Source organism: Cyprinus carpio, chromosome A17 (assembly GCF_018340385.1).
Source record: "Cyprinus carpio isolate SPL01 chromosome A17, ASM1834038v1, whole genome shotgun sequence".
In the NCBI taxonomy this organism is placed as follows: Eukaryota; Metazoa; Chordata; class Actinopteri; order Cypriniformes; family Cyprinidae; genus Cyprinus; species Cyprinus carpio.
Window position 1 is genome coordinate 21,490,508 of NC_056588.1, and position 20,805 is coordinate 21,511,312.

General features: G+C 36.7%; 2 protein-coding genes across 4 annotated transcripts; one reads left to right on the forward strand and one right to left on the reverse strand.

Moving 5' to 3' along the window:
• Positions 1–1,457: 1,457 nt before the first annotated feature.
• On the forward strand, positions 1,458–7,529 carry LOC109107286 (coiled-coil domain-containing protein 177-like). 3 transcript variants are annotated; one of them, XR_006162190.1, is made up of 3 exons: positions 1,458–1,788; positions 2,641–6,187; positions 6,804–7,529. XR_006162190.1 is itself a non-coding variant. In XM_042774425.1 (2 exons), the coding sequence occupies exon 2, from the start codon at positions 2,647–2,649 to the stop codon at positions 5,149–5,151; it is 2,505 nt and encodes an 834-aa protein (XP_042630359.1). In that variant the 5' UTR covers positions 1,458–1,788; positions 2,641–2,646; the 3' UTR covers positions 5,152–7,529. The 3 variants fall into 3 exon arrangements, 1 of the variants encoding a protein (XP_042630359.1); XR_006162189.1 differs by having other exon boundaries at positions 2,641–5,835; XM_042774425.1 differs by having other exon boundaries at positions 2,641–7,529.
• A 51-nt stretch (positions 7,530–7,580) lies between these two features.
• Positions 7,581–20,540, reverse strand: LOC109107287 (pleckstrin homology domain containing, family D (with coiled-coil domains) member 1). The gene is made up of 14 exons (XM_042774426.1): positions 20,346–20,540; positions 20,054–20,213; positions 19,381–19,474; positions 16,807–16,896; positions 16,109–16,185; positions 15,829–15,920; positions 15,686–15,738; positions 15,398–15,492; positions 15,063–15,156; positions 14,564–14,754; positions 13,317–13,449; positions 12,725–12,869; positions 10,366–10,509; positions 7,581–8,546 (listed from the first exon to the last, which is right to left on the reverse strand). The coding sequence occupies exons 2-14, from the start codon at positions 20,203–20,205 to the stop codon at positions 8,389–8,391; spliced, it is 1,518 nt and encodes a 505-aa protein (XP_042630360.1). The 5' UTR covers positions 20,206–20,213; positions 20,346–20,540; the 3' UTR covers positions 7,581–8,388.
• Between the last annotated feature and the right edge of the window lie 265 nt (positions 20,541–20,805).

Sequence of the window (20,805 nt, forward strand, 5' to 3'; positions counted from 1 at the left end):
AACTTAAATGCAATCCAGATGAAAAAAAATAAAAATGTTGGGTCTTGATTAAAGCATAGAAACTTTTCCATATGTTTCCATCAGCTAACCCCAACCAGCTCCATCACTATACCACGCAACTCACCTCTCTGTGACCCCCAGCACAGTTTTGAGGGCATACTATTGTGAAGAGTGAACTATACCTCCCATACACTCCTACCTCAGATCTCATGCCCTCAAATGACAAGGCAGCCTGCACGTTGCTTGATGTCACCCCGTCCTCGCAGCTTTTCTGTTGGGGGTCCAGAGACGGGGTCAAATTAAACTCGCACTGTTTTTACACTGGGTCAGAAGTTTAGTGGGTCACCACCACAGACTCCCCCTCCAGTTATCTAATCCTATTCTATAAAATGTCTCTCCGGACGCTCACGGAATCCAAACGCATCCTGAGTTTGTTTCTGAATTTAATTTAGCACAACTGATAATGGAATAATTTGTTATTGTTGGACGAATCTCATGAAATTTAGCAGCCTGTCAAGGTTTCTTTCACTGTGACCTTACTTTCTGGACAGTTCAGAAATAGTTCACCCACCATTGAAAATTCTGTTTTAATTCCTCACCTACATGTCATTCCAGACCTGTATGACTTTATTTATTCCATTACAAAAAGTGGATTCTTGATAAAAGTATTGTCCACATCTTCTGTTGAATGAAAGTGAATTGGGCTTAGTGATACCAAGTTACAAAAAAAAAAAAAAAAAAAAAAAAAAAAAATACACCCATATTAGTATCAAAAGTACTATAAATAACAGTAAAATAATAATTTACTTTTTGCTACACCATTCAAATTTATGACAAAAGGCAATCTGACCCTTTTGGGGCGTAATTGAGTTCAGTAAACATGTGAATAGATAATGTCTCGAATCACTCATCAGTTGCTGTTGAACTGGAAGGGAAGTCATACATGAATTCATAAATAACAAAAAAATGACCTTGGGAGGAACTGGTTGAAACTAATTGCAAAAAAAAAAAAAAAAAAAAAAAAAAAAAACTTGAAATTAGTTCTGAAGAAATGTGATCAATGTTTGCAGATATCATTTGAATTGATATTTAGTTACCTAATGCAATAAAATTCACACGGTTTTTAAGAGTAGCATGACTGCACAAAGAGTGTCCATTTAAAGCCATCGTAGACAGTAAGCTCCGCAGATTTCCTTAAAGCCACGTTATCTTTGTGCATATTGCCCCCTCTAGCGTATAGTTTTACTTATTACAGCATTGAGCAGACTGCCCTGTCAGAAACATATTTTTTTTCTTCCAAAATTAACACTCATGAATTTCCATGGACCATTTGCAAAATTCAGTTTAAACAACTGATTAGTGTTACATTAGTTGTAATAATATATTTGCATTACTATTTCTGTTGCAGAAACAGGATATATGCTAGCTATATCATTTTCAAGTCTGCGTAAACCACACGACATACGATAAAAAATACATAGGCTAACGCATGTCATTTTTTAGCATGTTCATCATGGCAGCAATGCAGAACCGTTCATTCTCCGTTCATATGGCCATAACAGGCTGACAAAGGGCTGAATATGTACGATATTTTTAGAGCGCAGTCACACGGAGGCGGAGCACGAATGCTTCACGGCCAAGGATGCGAGTGTCAAACAGCAGGTGGAGACTGACTGCTGAAGGAAAGAACCAGACGATAACCGACCACAGAATCTCAAATACATTTGATGAGGAAGAGGGGAAATATCAATGACTTGATCTGCTTTAAACTAGTGGGACCTGATAGCGGTAAGACTCTTAGTTTTATTTTGCGATCTCGTCGTGCCCTATGTTCTTGTGGGCAAGTGATTCCTAGCGCATTCATGTCATCAGATATTATTGCGCTGGGTGTGATAGGGACCGCTTACTGTATATGTAAAATCAAAAACATCTACTCTGGAAACCATCTGCAAAGTGAGAGGCTGTTTTGAGCATTTGTGTTTTTGGATGGCTCTTGGAGTCTGTTTTCTTGAAATCTAGCGTCTTTACTAAATATACAACATATGTCTTGTTGGGGCCTATAATGTTGTTGTTAATCGAAGCTTACGATACACAGTCTACACAACCAAATGTGTCGCTAATATGGAGTGAACGAAACATTCCATAATTTTGACATGATTTTTTTTTTTTCAATAATTTTGAGTGAATAACTGCATTATTGAGGTTTAGAGGCATGAGACAGACAGACAGACAGATAGATAGATAGGCCTAGATAGATAGATAGTTAGAAAGATAGATGCAGAGTTTAGTGATGAGACATATTGAAATGGTTTTACATACTTGAATGATTGCATCTGAATCAGTCTCTAAAAATAGCAACTGCGTGAGTTCTTTAATATTGCCCAGCACGCATGTGTAACCTTATGTAATTATCCAGAGGTGGGAACCCTCATCACATACAGAAGCAGAGCGTAAAAAATATGCATGCATGTGCAAGCTTTGTGGCATCCCTCAACCTTAGATAGCACTCTTAAGCTTTGATCTCTAGACAGAACATAATAATCCCTGTGATTTCACAAATCTGCTTGTGGGTCATCCAGCACTGTCATTGAAACACTGCAGTATTATCTTTTTGTGTATTTTTTTTTTTTTTTTATATAGTGAACCATGGTGGACCCATTGGAACCTGATGACCAGAGTAAATTCAGAGGGGCCCAGTTTAAAAGCCCTGCTGGAGCCTCTAAAGCACCATGTCGACCTGAGCCAGGTGATGATAGAGAGAAAGATGTTAGTGTGGATTCCAGCCCACATACAGAGCCCAGTACTGAACCTGTACCGAGCTCTCAAGAACCATGCCAGCAGCAAAACAGTCAACCAGAAGAGCTAAAACTACATCTGGACCTTTACAATTTTGACTCACCAGCTGCAGAAGGCAGCCGGTATGTACTGACAAGCCCTCACTCTCTCGAGGCATGTGCACACTGTGGAGTGAAACCTGTGGAGCTTCTGCCTCGTCCACTGTCTGATTTTGCCCGTGAGGCACCCGGCAGGAGTATGCGTGTCGCCACAGGAATGTTTGAGATATATGAGCGGGATAGACATGCTAAACTCCGACACTGCAGAGAGGAAAGAGAGCGGATTATCAGAGAGGAGAAGAGGCGAATTCCACAGGCAGCTCTCAACAATAATGCTGATCCACTGGCTTCAGAGAAGTCACAGGAAACTGTTAATGCTGGATTGTCTCAACAAACCAATCATAATTTAATAAATCCAGCCCCCAAAATAACACCCACATGCAGCGGTGCACCTAGAAAACAATCTACATCAACTACCCCTAAAAGCACGACAGCAGGGTCAGGACAAGTTTCTACAGTGTCCACGTCCAGCTCTCCTCCAAAAGTCAGTCCAGTGAACTCTGCTCCTACCGCTAAAGGAACTTCTGCCAAAACGTCTAAGTCCCTTGAAGTACAATCTGGAGGAAAACCTCAAGGTCCAAAACCTTCAATAATCCAACGATCGATTCAGTCAGCTCCAGGAGGTCAGGGTTCAAAAAAACCCTCCAGTGCTCATACAAAGGCTCCAAGTACTTTCCCCAGATCAATAACAAAACCTTCTTCATTTCCAAGGACACCAACTTCGCTTGCCCCAATAGTGTCAAAATCTGCTGTCCAAAGTCCTGCCAATGGCATCACAAGTACATTTGCACAGCATAACGGGCACATCATCTCCAAATCAAAGGCTAGATGCAGAAGCCACTCATTGGAGTCTTTGCAACGCAGACGTGACATGTTTTGTTCCTCTACTGCTTCAACAACAAACACCACAACTACCACATGTACCTCCTCTGAATCTGCTTCCTCATCCTATAGCTGGGATGGGGCAAGAGATCACTGGGCTAAGACATCAAGCCCTCGTGCCCGCACTTTAGCTACCTTTAACTCCCTGATGGGTCGCAGTTTGAGCTTGGGAGACCTTAGCCACTCTCCACAGACTATGCAAAAAGTGGAGCGCATTGTGAAAGAGGTGAAACGACGAGGACTTAAAGCTGTCCCAGAACGAGACCGAAAGATTGCTGCACTAATGCTAGCCAGGTACCAAGAGGAGGACATAATGAGCCAGACACGCTACGTAGCACACCTGCAATGGGACAGTGAGCGCAGACTAGAGGAGCTACGAAGGGAACGTGAAGAACGGGAGAAACAGAGGGCTGTGCAGCAGTGCCAGCGTGCATGGCAGTCACAAGTTTCTACCCGGCAGCGCTGGCTTAACCAGCAGGAGCGTGATGCGGCAGAAGCGAAACTTCGCCAAGCATTGGAAAGTGAGGAGCGTTGGAAGGAACTGGCTGAGCAACAAGAACGCAGCCGGTTGCAGAAACTGCAACAGACTGCTCGTGAGGAGAAACACAAGAAAGCATTACAAGAACAGAACCTTAAAGCTCTGGAGGAGGAGCGTGCTGCTATTCTTGAGCAAGAGAAACTGCTCCTTAAGGAGAAACTGACCATCGCTGAGCTGAGGCGACAGGAGCGAGAGCACCAAATTCAAGAGGAGCGTCGTGGACTCAACCGTGCCGAGAAGAGGCGCCATGCAGCTCTTATCCAAGAGATTGCACGGCGAGAAGTGGACGAGCGTGAAGAAGCACGGAGAATAGCCGATGAGAAGCTAAGTAGGTCTTTGGAAAACTATGAGCAAATACAAGAAAAACGTGGGCAAGAGTTAAAGGAGAAAGCTAAGCGTGAAGAGAAGCAGATCCAGAAAGCAAGACGGGCTGCTGAACTACGTGAGCAACAGCAGAAGGAACAGATGGAGGCAAGGGCTAGGGAAGCCGGAAGACGAGCACAACAAGCCGCTCAAATAGCTGAAGAGAGGGCACGGGAGAAGGCCCAACGTGTGGTGCAAAGCAGGCAGGAAAAAGAACGACTTCAAAGGCTTAACCGTCAACGCGTAGAGGAGGAGGAGAAACAGCGTCGCCTAGAACTCTTGCAGTCCATTGAACGCAAACTGGAAAAAAGTGAACAGATTTTCAGAGAAAAACGTGCAGTCTTGGAAAGTGCCCGATCCGTGGCGCGTGCATCTTTCCACGTGCGGGATCGTGTTCGTGAAGAGACAAACATGCGCACCTTTGACAAGATGGCCCTGGAGGCACAGTTAAAAGCAAATTTAGTTGAGAAGTGAGCACTTCAACTGTGCAACTTAATTGCTCTTTCCATGCACATCTGTCTAGAACTAAGCTGTGCTTGAGCCTACATGCTAGCCTCATCACCAAACTACAGCAACAATATTGATGGTCATGCCCTTAAGTGTTGTATCTAAAGATTCATTTATTCCTGATGCTGGATCATTTTCATCATGTCATCTAAATAAATATTTTTCTGTATTTATATATTTTAAATGTTAATTTAAGAACTTTGTGCTTATGTGTGTATGATTATATGTCGGGGCATGATTGTTTTTTTGTAACTTGGCAGCCATGTTGCTTTGAGAACTGTATATAATGAGTTCATTGTTTACAGAGAAGTTTGGCACTATGGCAACAGTGATGGCTTCTTTCTAAGGGTAGCTTTATTTCTTAGAAGAAGAAAAAGAAAAAGGGGATGGGATGTTTCTCCCAGAGTAAATCTTTTGAGGGAGACTCTTGTTTTAGGAATCTTGGCGGTAGGAGAGTGAGCCATGACTTGACTGTGTGTAAACCAAACTCCAGCTAAATGCTGACCCAGCATTACATCCTAGACCCATAGTCAGGACATGACAAAGAATGATCTCAGCACAGCCTAACTGCTGATGAAGCACAGGAGTCTTTGGTCAGCAACAGACCAATCAGGGCTCAAATCCATACTGACATCCCCTGCATTCCTTCAGGTGTGCTTATTTCTTTTCTTTTCTCACAAGCTTCATTTTTAGTATTCCACTTCCCATACGGCATGTTCAGAATGGAATTCTAGCTTACTACTTACTGTGCAGTATAAACTAAACATCAGTGCTCATTATTCAGAAATATTTGACCACTGAATTCAACTAACCAATTAGAATAAATTTTTCTGAGTGCTTCATTATTGTAACATGACATTACCTCATCACAACATGTCACTACTATGATTAATTTGCATTTTTAATTTAGGTTTGAGTTAAAATGTCAACTTTTGGCAGTCCAATAAAACAATGAGAACGTGCAGAAATGGGAATGCATTGCATTCTGGGAAAAATTGTTCCGGTATGCTTTTTTTGTATAATGCACGTTTTGGTTGCAGGGCATACGGAAAATATGCATACTATGCACAGGACACATACTAGCTATATACTGTAGAAATAGTAAGATCAGTAGTACATCTTGCTATTTTGAACATTGCCTGAATATTAATGGTTAATGCAATATGAATGTTCATATTACATATAAGAAACAGGGTGCTAGTCATAAAACTCCCATTGTACTAGAAATGCCATGTCATCCTGGTACATATCTAGAGGACAGGGTTGGAGGAGAGCTCACATCGATATCTGTGAGAAAAGCACTGCAATAGGCATTTCAGTTCCTATGAGAGCTTAACCCACACTGATGCTTTTCACGGCAGCCATCTGTCACAGGCTTTTTTTGTACTGTAAAGCAGTCAACAACTGTTTTTAGGGCTAGCACATTTTCAGTGCCTCTGCATACAGGCTCTTTAGATAATTATTGCATGATAACTGCACAACACATTTATATATTCAAATTTGTTATGCAAGCAAGTCTGATAGTGCAGCTTAATTATTATTTGTTTTATACAACAGAGTGAAAAGCAAAGTTTCTGTGCAATAACTGTCTGTTATCTGGTTTGTCTCTTCTGATGCAGGTTTGGGAATGGAGAAGATGATGATGTTGACATCTGTGACCTGATTCAGTAAAAATAACCCCCAAGAAACTGCAAATTTCACTTTGATCACAGATCCTTATTCCCTTTCTGGCAGTGACTCAGCTAGGCATGACGTAATTGAAAGGTTTAATAAACACTAAAGCCATTTTACTTCCAGCATATCCAGATGGCATATCAACACCACTTTTAATATCATAAAAAGCCCAAAGAAACAATTTCATTTGTACAATTTCATATTGTATCATAGGTTAAATTTAAGGGCTTTTTAAATGGAAGCAGAATCGTGTTGAATCATAACTAAGCTAATAATCTCGGTTTCATGAAGATGGACAAAGAAAAAAAAAAGGATTCTGAATGTAATTCATAACAAAGCTTTTTAGGGCTAGTGACAAAGCAACAAAGCAAGTGTTAATTACAGTTTGATAAAAACAGATTGTTTTGTTAAAATGTTTTGTTGTTTCTTTTATTTTAAGCATAAAAGTATATCTTCTCAAATTGTTATATTTTCGTCTCAGTGCCTTTTTTTTTCTTTTGTTGTTAATTGCAATGAAAATGTTTTATGTAGGCTACAGATGTTTCATATCTAGTTTATTTAAAAAGTGAAATGCAGGGTGATGCTTTACTTGAGAACCAACAATTCAGTTTTGAAAATGGCATACTGTATTTAAAAAAAATAAAATAAATAAAAATAAAATAAAATCTGAATTATTTAGTTGTGTTATGCTTCTGGACATAATGTTATATGAATTCACATTACATTTGATTTTTTTAGAATAATTTGGAAGGGTTAATAAACTTATGCAGTAAATACATATTTTGTCAAAAGTTAGTTCTAGCTGAAATCCTGTGATCTCTGTCCTGTGATAGACAGGTTTGGCTCAACTATGTCATAGAGTCTAACAGTCGATAACATAATATATAAAATTAGTAAAACAAAAATGTCATTAATTTTCTCCATTAGGAAATTGATCTTTAAGGATAACTTATATAGGCCTGAGTCGGTCTTCCTACAAGCTTAAACTACATAAATATGCATATACTACAAATGCATATTTTGCAATAAACATAAAATATTATGGTTTATATCTTTAATCAACCATTCTTTAAATATTTAAGTCCATTATTATTAATTTATGTCATTTGCAATGCTCTATGGGATTGTAATTCTTTCCTTTATTAAAGCTGTTATACATTCTATCATTCTATCATACACACACACACACACACACACACACATATTTTCAGTTTCGACATAGTTACTGTGTTGAGATTTTACAGGTCATTGTACTGTTTCTCCTTAGGTTTTAAATACATTTTAATTTGAATAACATTTATTTTCACTAAAAGCAAACATTTGACATTTCGCATTTATATTGTTCTACCATGTTATAAATCTACAAGGACAAAATATGAAGGTCATATAGTCCCAAAGTATGACAGCACTCTGCATGTGTCGACTCCCGTTACTGAAATATGAATGTCTAACTTTTCACCAGAAGTTACACAGCATAACAACTTCCCCTCTCTCCCAGGATGTTCTGTCAGTCCATCTGTCAGAATATTGTTAGTCCTCAGACTGAACGGTCTTCTGGTGGCTGATGATCTTGAAGGCCCGCTGTCTCAAACAGCTGTCTGAAGTCAGACGCAGGGCTGTTTCTCTCAGCTCTTCAAGACTGGTGGAGGAGGCACCACGAGAAGAGGCAAATGATTGAGAGTGCTTCACTGTAACAATGACAACAGAAGGTGAAGAGAATATATTTAGAGTAAATTTAACCAAAACATTGAAGCCATTTTGGGAATTCCACAAAATGTGGCATTAGTGTCTCACACATATTTGTAAAATCAGTGAAATAACAATTAATAGCTTATGCCAACTATTACATAATTTTAAACATATAGAGTGCCCTCCACTAATATTGGCACCCTTGGTAAATATGAGCAAAGGTGGCTGTGAAAATAAATCTGCATTGTTATCCTTTTGTTCTTTCATTTAAAAATTCACAAAATTCTAACCTATCATTGAAGTAAAACAATGGAAATTGAGTGTGTGTGTGTGTGTGTGTGTGGGGGGGGTTCTCATTATGAAATAAATGTTTTTCTCTGGCTCACGCTGGCCACAATTATTTTGACGTCCTTTTCCCAAGATAACAGCTCTGAGTTTTGTCGGATGATGTCGGTTAATGCCGGATGAGTTTGGAGAACACCTGACAAGAGATCAGAGACCATTCCTTCGGACAGTATCTCTCTAGAACCAGGTTGGCGCTTCTCTTCAGTTCACCTCACTCATTTTGTATAGGGTTCAGGTCAGAGGACTGGGATGGCCATGACAGAACCTTCATTTTGTGCTCAGTGATGCATTTTTGTGTTGATTTTGATTATTGTTTTGGATCATTGTCCTGATGGAAAATCCAACTGTGGCCCATTAAAAGATTTCTTACAGAGGCAGTCAGGTTTAGATTGTATATCTGTTAATATCTGAAGCCATTTATCTGAACATATGTCCAGGACCTCTGGCAGTAATATAGGCCCACAACATTAAAGATCTGGCAGTATATTTAACCGTGGGCATGGGGTACTTTTTATCCCTGTTTACACCAAACCCATCTGGTGGGTTTGCTGCCAAAACGCTCCTTTTTTAGTTTCATCTGACCATAAAAGCCAGTCCTGTTTGAAGTTCCAGTCATATCTGACAACTGAATATGCTAGAGTTTGTTTTTGGAACCCTCCCGGACAACATGTGGTGATGTAGGGGCTGTTTGACTCCAAGACTCAACTAATCTCTGTGATACTCCAGCTGTGATCTTTGGAGAGTCTCAAACTCTCCTCCTCACTGTGCATTAGGACGATATAGACACACATCCTCTTTCAAGCAGATTTGTAACATTTTTGTTGATTGTAACTTTGTTATTGCCCTGATGGTGGAAATGGGGATTTTCAATGCTTAAGCCATTTTCTTACAGCCATTTTCTCTTTTGTGAAGCTCAACAACATTGTTCTGCACATCAGAACTAAACTCTTTGGTTTTACTTGTGATGGATGATTAAGAAAATATTGGCCTTTATGTTTCTCATATTTATAATCCCGTGGAACAGGAAGTCATGGCTGGACAATTTCATGCCAGGGTGACTCCTGGTGTGCTAAAAAAAAAAAAAAAAAAAAAAAAAAAAATTAATTATGAATGGGAATATACTTCAGAGATATTTTACTCAGAGATATTTTACTCATAAGAATTTCCAGGGGTGCCAATAATTCTGGCCAACATGCATTGGAGAAAAATGTTTATTTCATAATATGAGATTTATTTTTACATTATGTAGCCACCTTTGCTCATATTTACCAAGGGTGCCAATATTAGTGGAGTGGATGTTAACAGGTTAATGTTAATTTATATATGCATTAAATGTTTAACATTTAAAAAAAAAAAAAAAAAAAAAAAAACCTTCAATCAAACCAAAAAAAAAACAGAGAGTGCTGTTTCTGCTAATAGAAGAAATAGCAATAACATCATGTGTGCATACGTGCACCGATGTGTAACACTTACACCAGTGCTGCCTAGAGGCCCGTCTCTGGATACGGCAGCTTTTGATGCGTCGAGCAGCAGCTTTATGCAGATACACGGCATTCTTCATGATGGATGGTAACTTGGCCTCAATCTCCGCAACACAAATACATTCCTCAAAGAACACTAGAGGTACACATGCACAACGGTACAGATGCACAACGTTAAAGGGATAAATCATCCGAAAATCATCTTCTGCTGAACATATTATAAGATAGTTTGAAGAATGCTGGCAACCATGCCTAAACAATGCCTTCGAGTCGAGTTAAGTTTCCTCATGGAAAAGAAATTGCAGTACTAATTTACATTGCTGTTGGCAAACTGGATTTGGATGCACTTGACTTTCCAAAATTAATATTTTAATTTATTCATTTATTTTTTTCTTAATGGTTGAGCTGGAACGGATATCGAAGGAAAGGCTGCCAACATCCCAGCATGCCTGGGAACTCATTCAGTGCCATTTAAAAGCCTTCCAGGATGCACGTCATAAAGACAGTATGTGGTGGCAATGTCCTTACAAATAAGGGGGTTTAAGCATTTCTACTGACTCATCTGACAATGTACCAGCTGCACAACCACACAGACAACAGCTGCCTCTTTTGCTTTATGGTTTCAATAAGCCCTCTTTTTGCGCTGGGGGAAAAATATACAGGTACATCTCAATAAATTAGAATGTCTTGGAAAAGTTCATTTATAGTTATTTTAGTAATTCAACTCAAATTGTGAAACTTGTGTATTAAATAAATTCAGTGCACACGAAGTAGTTTAAGTATTTGGTTCTTTTAATAGTGATGATTTTGGCTCATATTTAACGAAAAAAACCCACCATCTCAACAAATTAGAATACTTAATAAGACCAATAAAAAAATAAAAATAAAAAAAAAATTAGTTAATTGTTGGCCTTCTGGAAAGTATGTTCATTTACTGTACATGTACTCAATACTTGGTAGAGGCTCCTTTTGCTTTAATTACTTCAGATGGCATGGAGGTGATCAGTTTGTGGCACTGCTGAGGTGGTATGGAGGCCCATGTTTCTTTGACAGTGGCCTTCAGCTCATCTGCATTTTTTGGTCTCTTGTTTCTCATTTTCCTCTTGACAATACCCCATAGACAATACCCCACAATACCCCAGTCAAGCACACCAACACCATGGTCATTTAACCAACTTTTGGTGCTTTTTAGCAGTGTGGGCAGGTGCCCAAATCCTGCTGGAAAATGAAATCAGCATCTTCAAAAAGCTGGTCAGCAGAAGGAAGCATGAAGTGCTCCAAAATTTCTTGGTAGAAGAAGGGTGCAGTGACTTTGGTTTTCAAAAAAAAAATTCCTTCCACAGATGCTGTGTGTGGTGGCTCTGGACTTTGATGACTCTGACCCAGGACCTTTGGTTTCCAAAGAAATCCTTTCCATCTGTGAAGTTCAACAGTCAAATTCTTTAAGATCGATTTTGCTTTGACAACTGTCCTCCATACAGGCTGTGGTGGGGCTCTTGATGCCTTGACACCAGTTATCATCCATTCCTTGTCTTCACCACAAATTCTTGAATTTTCTTCCACTTCATAACTGCGGTTTCTGGTTAACATCTTTTTTTTTCCCCACGTTGGCCTTCCACTCACTTTTTGTTAACTGTGCTTGAGCACTCTGTGAACAGCCAGCTTTTTTGGCAATAAATGTTTGTGGCTTACCCTCCTTGTGAAGGGTGTCAATGATTGTCTTCTGGACAACTGTCAGATCAGCAGTCTTCCCCATGATTGTTTAGCCTAGTGAACCAAACTGAGAGACCATTTTGAAGGCTCAGGAAACCTTTCAAAATCATCACAATTAAAAGAACCAAATACTTAAACTACTTCAGTCTGTGTGCATTGAATTTATTTAATACACGAGTTTCACAATTTGAGTTGAATTACTGATGAGGGAATTCTATTTTATTGAGATGCACCTGTATATATAATTTGTAAACCCTTTAAATCCAGAGTTATGTATATTATTTGATTATTTGTATTATTAATAATTATTTATTATACAAAATGCAGTGACTTCTTAAAGTTTACTAAATTGCATTCAACCTTAAAGGGTTAGTTCACCCTTAGTTTCTGTTCAGGTAACTAAAACTTTGAAGATCCAAAAAGGTTATAAAGGCATTGTAAAACAAATTCATATGAACCGAGTGTTTTAATTCAAGTGTCAATAATCCGTGTCAGGTTTCATTAAAAATATCTTAATTTAAACTTTGAAAATGCGAACTTAAATCAACATGGTTACTTAAATGCAATTTAGCAAGTTAAATTTTAACGTTGTAGCAAAAATCCTCAGTATTAGAACATGGCTAATGGAATGTACTCACTGCGGAGATGGCTGACGTCTCCTTTCATTCTTTCATCCCTCTCATGGGTGTGTTCTATTGCATTTAGACCCTGCTCTAGATCTTGCAGCGCCTCCTCAGCCAATTTCAGCCTACGCTCCAGTTCCACACGAGACTCCATCTCCGCCTGTTACACACACACACACACACACACACACACACACACACACACACACACACACACACACACACACACACACACACACACACATAAACAACATATAATGTACATTATGAAGACAGAGTGTACGGGAGATACATTTTAGAAGGGAGAGGTATGGGGGAGTAGACAGACATGGGCCTTTATAGAATTTCAATTGATTTTTCTATCAGTAAGAAGTGATAATAGATGTGCAGATGATCCAGAGATTTAGGAGAGGTAATGTGATACATATGTTGCATGTAACCTAATAACACTGTATGTTATATCCAAAGCAAAAATATCATAGCACCTTTAAAAGAATAATGAGAATTTTTGCAATGTTCCACATCCAGATTTACAGAAAATCCAGCCTTTAGCACCTTTAAAAGAATAATGAGAATTTTTGCAGTTTCAGGGCACTTTAGTTTGCACCTTCAGCTCTTCTTCGGTGTGCTGTTTGTCTGCTGTGAGCTGTGTGAGCGACTGCTGGAGAGCTTGAGCTTGAGAAGAATAAAACTCCCTCTCCTCCTGCAGAACTTTGGCTCGCGTTTCATTTTCTTTCAGCCTGCAAGGGGCGACAGAGAGAAGGTCTGGCTTACTGCCATCAAAACAAGGCTGTAGGAAAGAGCACTGAAGTGTGGTTTGTGATCAGATGCCAGAGACGCTATATTTGCAGAGGCTCACTGTTTCCTGTGTTAAAGTACAAAATAAGTTATTTATCATATTTATTGGCATTCTTTTTCTAATCTTTACATGAAATATAATTAAATAATTAAATAGTCAATTAATTAAATTATTTTAATTAATTAATTAATTAATTATTTATTTTATTATTATTTTTGATTTTATTTATGAGTACAGATTGCTGCATAATACATAGTATTTACAAATATTACATACTAGAATATTTTCAAAAGTAGTAAATGGCACTGAAGAAATTTTATAAATATAGAATGGCACTGAAGAAACTTTATATATATATATATATATATATATATATATATATATATATATATATATATATATATATATTATTATTATTATTTTTTTTATTTTTTTTTCACTAATTTTCTGCATTTCTGAAATAAGGTAATTTTTTCATTTTGTATACTAGTTTATGTACTTAATTTTTAATGTAATTTAAAGTAATTTATGTTTTCAAATTTAAATACATTTTTGTATTCATTTTCTTGCTTAATACAAGTTTTGGCAGTCTAAATAGAAGTAGTAGCCTATATATTTTTTTTGTAATTAATTTTTAACAGTAAGTATATTTGATAATTTTTGTTTTTTGTAACTTTTTTAAAAGAGTTTGCAACAGTAAGATTTGTTGTATCATGCGTAATGGACCATACTGAAGAGTCACATTTATTTATATCCTGTTTTTGAGGTCACTCATACCCGCTAGTCAATCCACTCTCTGTCTTTTGTGCTTTATTCGCGTCTAATCAATTTTCATCCGCATCTAATCAATAGACATGGCTTATTTATTTCCATTGTCATGGTCTCAACAGTCCATTTATTCTAATGCACTTTCTGAACAAACAATGGCTCTAGAATCTACATTCCAAATAAATAGTTTGTTTCCCTGGAACAGGGAATTGCTGTATACTCTGAAATCTCTAAACATGAAAATAATATTTTGTAATGAAACATTTTTATCGTCCAGATTTTCTTACCGTTCTTCTGCCTGTTCTTTCTCTTTAAGCAGGCCCCTCATCCGCTCCTCGATTTGCCGCAGGTTGCCCTGAAGCTGCACCTCTGGATTCTGAGAGTCTAAAGAAGCCCGTCGATCACTTCCTGTTTCAGCCACATCCTGTCCTCTTTCTCGCAGCAGCTCGAGGGTACGCTTTTTCTCTTGGGATAACTCCTGAAGAGACAGAGTCAGACTTTTGCTATGGACCTTTTTACTTTTTTTTTAATGGGACACACCTCATGGATAGTAACAAGCTAGAACTTTATTGTATAATGTCTTTCATATAACTCTGCAGTCTCATTTTTCTCACATTACATAATTTCACCTCAGATCAGTGCTGCTGCATGTTTTTTTTTGTTGTTGTTTTTTTTGTGCTTCAAATCTGGGTCCTCCTGATCACACTAGGTTTACTAGGATTTTGTAAGGAGTTTTTTTTTATTTTATTTTGAAAATTATATTTTAAAATGTTTATTTCCTGATACCTCTAAAGACTTCTGCAGAAGTGTGGTAAGATTATGAAGCTCCTCTTTCTCATTTTCCACTCCTGTCAGACACTGAGCAGTACCGTCCAGATCTCTACCAACACAAAGCAATAGAAACTGTTTCAGGGGAAGTTCTATGTTCAGGGTAAATTTAACATGTCAATTATTCATGTAATATTTTATTTATACAAAAGATGTGTTTTTGTGTAGAGCCATTTTTTTTATATGTTTTTGTTATAAATTTTTTTTTATATTATTAATAGATAGATAGATAGATAGATAGATAGATAGATAGATAGATAGATAGATAGATACTGATTGGATGAGTGCCTTACAGTTTAACTTGATCTTGTTCTGCTCTCAGGTCTTGAACCACTTCCTCAAACTTCAGCTTTTCTTCCTCCAGCAATTGATTCAGTCTCTCCAGCTCCTACAAAACATAAAAACACTCACATGAACACAGATATATTTACATATTTATCCCAACACTCAATTTACATGCATTGATTGAATATCTAAACATATCTGTGTACAAACCTACAGCATAATATACTTAAACACTGCACAAGTGGACATTTGTTGATGTAAATTTATACATATCAAAATATAAAGAGAGAGCTAACCTCCTTCTGTTCTCTTTGCAAGCACAGTTCCTCTGTCTCCTCCATGAGCTTATCTGACAAACAAAAACACAACACATTTAATAAATTAGAACTTCATGGGAGAGAAATATAAATGTGAAGGCTAAGAGAAGATGTGACCATACCCACATATTCCTGTTTTTCCTTAGCCAGCTGTAGGCTCTGAGCTTCAAGACTCTCAATCATAGCCTCACCCAACTGAGCATTCTTCCAGGTGCTTTCATGAAAACACACACACACACACACACACACACACACACACACACACACACACACACACACACACACACACACTACTGTGTAAGTAACACTACTTTCAGACAAAATCTATAGCATATAATTTTTTTTTTTTTTTTTTACAGAATACAGAATTTTTTAAAGAGATGCTGTTAGAAGTTCACTCACACTTTTCCTGACTCTTGTAGCATTTCCACCCACTGGCTCTGCTCTGACACCGATTCAGCAGCCAGGACAATGCTTCCCTGCAAAGGATAAGTAAAAAATTTATTTTATTTTATTTTATTTTATTTTATTTTATTTTATTTTATTTTATTTTATTTTATTTTATTTTATTTTATTAATTTATTTTGTTTATTTTTTTATTTTTTTTTTTTTAAGACTATAGTGACTCTAGTGACAAGATTCTGGTGGGTGGGTTTGTTTTTAATAGCTCTTTGTTTTTTCGCATAATGTAGCTTTGAAAAGTATGATTCATTTACTTGAATTGGTTCATCCCATCCTTTTCTGATAGGCCTATAGTTTTGGAATGCACAATTGACCTACCAGTAAGCCCCTCCCCTCGAACGGAGATGAGCCAATGGCAGTAGAGTATCAGTTGCATTTACCCTCGCTTCGAGTTACCCACCATATTTATTTTAAAATCTTTTATATATCCCTCCATGGAATTTTTAATTCCCACTTGAATGGTGGCCCTTCTGTTATCCAAAATTGTTCAAAAACATAGTGGGATAAGGTTTTCACACTGACAGTTGTCATTGTGAGACAGTGAGCAACAAAAAAGAAAAGAAGGAGAATAGAATAGAATAGAATAGAATAGAATAGAATAGAATAGAATAGAATAGAATAGAAGAAAATGTTTTTACTGTAAAGTCCTCATGGTTGATAACCATGGCAAATGGCATGCCTTGATCTTCTCTTGGCTCGACGATGCATCCACCTAATGGAATCACCCCTTACATTGAGAAAAAGATAAAATACATGTCATGCCCAGTAAAAATGTATACTTGAATAAATTGGACATGATTTCCTTACATTACTTAGTATCTAATTGCTTGGTTATATTATAAAAGTGAGCAATCATCACACAGCTGTGCTGATATTCAGTACAACAACAGCTGCACATCTTGCTTGTGTTATATTGCTTAACTATATGATTATATAATTAAAAGTGCTGTTAAAATTAGCGCGTTAACGCACGCGATTGTTAAAATTGTATTTTATTTATTAATATTTATTTATTTTCAGTTAAACGTGTTAAAAATATAACGCAATTAATGCAGTGGTGGAGCCAGTGTTCGAATTGTGCAAAGCTCTTGGGGGTCCCCCTAATCCAGACCATATACAAATAAATAAATGATTAATAATAAATAAATAAATAAATAAATAAATAAATAAATAAATAAATATATATTTCTCCACAAAAATCAATGAAGTGGCAAAATTGGCACATTTCTTTTAATCTCTCATCATATTTTAATTTTTGTGGTTGTTTATAAATCTTTTTTTTTTTGCTTCTTTTTTTTTCTTATCCTCGTTATGGCTCAGAAAACCTAACAACCTAGCGGCTGTTCATCGATTCTAAGACAAAGTTTGTTCAATATCAGTTATTTTGGTCAATTAATAATCAATGAAGCTGTCCATACACTGTATGATAAATTAATCTCTTATTTATGCAATTCATACATCTGGACTTTGTTGCTTATGATGAGAAAATTAGCCAGATTCATTTAGTACGCACGTTCAAAAACTCAAAGAGGTTTCTGTGATGACTTATGTGGATGCATCTGATTGGCCATTGTGTTCATAAACTCAAAAGAATCATGTGCGATTGGTTATATTGTGCAACTTTGTAACAATGCATTAAAAAAAAATGTGACGTGACATGAGCAGGTCTAAATTTATTACAGCAATCAACATATCATTTAATTTTCTTTTTTTTTTATTAGATTCATGTTTTAAGTATTACAGTTTTATTTGAAAAACCAGGGGACCCCCCAAGTTAATTTTTGGGGGCTTTGGGGTCCTGGACTCCCCCAGCCCCCCCTCAATTCGAACACTGGGTGGAGCTAGGGTTGGCCACCCCACTCGAAACTGCTGCTTCTGTCTCGCTCTCTCTTTTTTTTTTTTTCTTGACAAGAATTGCGTTATTTAGATGCAGAAAATCTTTATGATCCCAACAAACGTGGCAAATGAGATGTTGCCAGGCCATATTTCAGTAAAAATGAATTTTCCTGTCCTGTCAGCAGTTATACTGTACTTGTGCTATTCAATTGCACACACAGATGTGGAAACGCGCACTGTATATCATTTCATATTAAAGTACAGAAGACACTATGAGCATGCAGTGTCATAATTATGTCATCAGTTAAGTCATGCAGTTACCAAAACGGCAAACAATTAAACTGCCTTAAAACTGTGCATGCAAGTAAATATTGTTGTATATGATATGAGCCACATTTATGTCTCTGAAATGCAGTGTTTTTCAGAACTGTCCTGGAGCAGCCCAGCACTGTCTCCTTCCTCTAACACACCCGATTCAACTCGTCAGCTCATTATTAGAGACTGCGTCATGTTCAGCAGCAGCAGCTCTTAAAGCAGACGAAATAACTTAATAATGCAGCTGATGTGATATATGTTCATCAAAGAACAGAAGAGTAAAAAGAGAGAATCAATAACTTTGGTAGCTTTAAGGATTCATCTTTATTTAAATTAGAATTTAGAGTTTGATAACTTTCTATATTCTATTTCTGTATATGTCCTACTTGCTGAAGGGCACAGGTATGCTAAATATGACATTTACTATAATGGGTTCATGTGAAGATGGTTTTAAGTTCACTTAAATTAGAAGTTATGTTTTTAAAGTCTAATAAATGTTAAAACTGATGGCTCTCAATTATGCTGTAATGTTAGACAATTGTTAAATATTAGAGGGGAAACAGTTTCCATAGAGACATCAATAGTGCTATCAGTGATACTCGCCTTCAGTCATAAAAAAAAACAAAAACAAAAAAAACCCATCATTAAACAAAAGACACTTCATGCTATTAAACAAATATTAAAAATGCACTATCACTGTGTTGTTTCTACCTTAATTAAATATGAGATTTTGCAATATAAAAGTATATTTAAAAACCTTAATGTTAGGTGGGATTAATCGTGAGTAATCGTGATTAATTTCAGAAAAAAATATGCAATTAATAAAGTTATTTTTTGAATCAACTGACAGCACTAATAATTAAATATATATATATATATATATATATATATATATATATATATATATATATATATATATATATATATATATATATAGATATATATATATGAATATTTCATTGGTTAGAGTTTAATAAATAATAATAATAATAATAATAATAATAATAATAATAATAATAATAATAAATGTGTAACTCTAAGAAACGCAAATGTCTGTGTACCTTAGGGTGAATGTTGAAATATCTATTGGTCTCAAAGCTTTTTTTCTCGTTCTCAGCATAGTACAAAAGAAAACTATCCTTGATGATGAAGAATCTGTTATGAAAGCACAAACAGCAACAAGAAATTCAATAATAACCTCACAGCTAACACTGCGCATAATGAAGACATTCTGTCCATTACAATAGGTACAGGAAGCATTACATGAAAACCCTTCACTGCTTCCTTCACAGATCTGACTTACTCAGCTTTAAAGGCACATTTAAAGCTCATAAAGCTCATCTCAGTTCAGTTTATAATGACAGGTTACTCAATATCATCTAATGCTTTTAAAGTGCATTACACAACAAGGCACCACACAAAAATATAATGTGCTTAATCTCAGTGCAAAAAAAAATAAATAAAAAATAATAAAAAAAAAAGAAGAAGAAAAAATACTAATAATTCCGTAGCTTGTCCTTTTGCCTCACTGTACTATCTAATCCAAAACATTGTATATTTCATTACACTCCATTGCTGACCAGAACAACAAAAACAAACAAATGCATTGTCTGTGCATGCAAAGTACAAATATAGAAAAACAGCAAACTAAAATAAAACAACCTCCTAATAAAACCGTCTTATAAATGCCTTTAATTTGATTACAGACTGTGTATAGTTAGGTCCCAATATTACCTGCGGGACCACTTAGCTGAGGGCCTCCCAAAAGGTCTCTTCCACAGAACCCCATGCAGTTGCACTTTGGTGCTGATATCCAAAGCGTCCGAGTCAGCTTGATCCATGGAGGTCCAGGGCGAGAGTAGGGAGGGTTTGGACGAGGAGAACATAGCTGACTCTTTCACAGGAAGTAGGAGAGGAGGAGGTGTGGTAAAAGAAAAATGTCAATAGAGTTCAAATAGTAGCATGTACACTCTCCAATAATCCCATAGAGCCGCATTCAAACAGACAGAGCTTCTGATGCACTCACCAGTTATTCAGCGATGTGGAATGATGCATCTGCCAATAGTGACGTCAGCTGATATTGGACAGTCTGGAAACAGAATCAGAGAAAGAGGATCTATCTATCTATCTATCTATCTATCTATCTATCTATCTATCTATCTATCTATCTATCTATCTCTCTATCTATCTATCTATCTATCTATCTCTCTCTCTCTCTCTCTCTCTCTCTCTCTCTCTTTCTCTCTCACTCTCTCTATCTATCTATCTATTAATGAAACAGGTCTCTGGAAATCTTTGCCTTGCCTTTACAATTTATTTGAGGCATTTTTTACATAGATTTTATAATTTCACCAATGTCCCAGACACAGACTTAATATGTTACAGTACCCTCCCTACTTACTATGTTAAACTATGAAAATGAATCAGCACGAATGAATGAATGATAATCTAAACAGAGTAAAATAATCATAAACCATTTCAATATT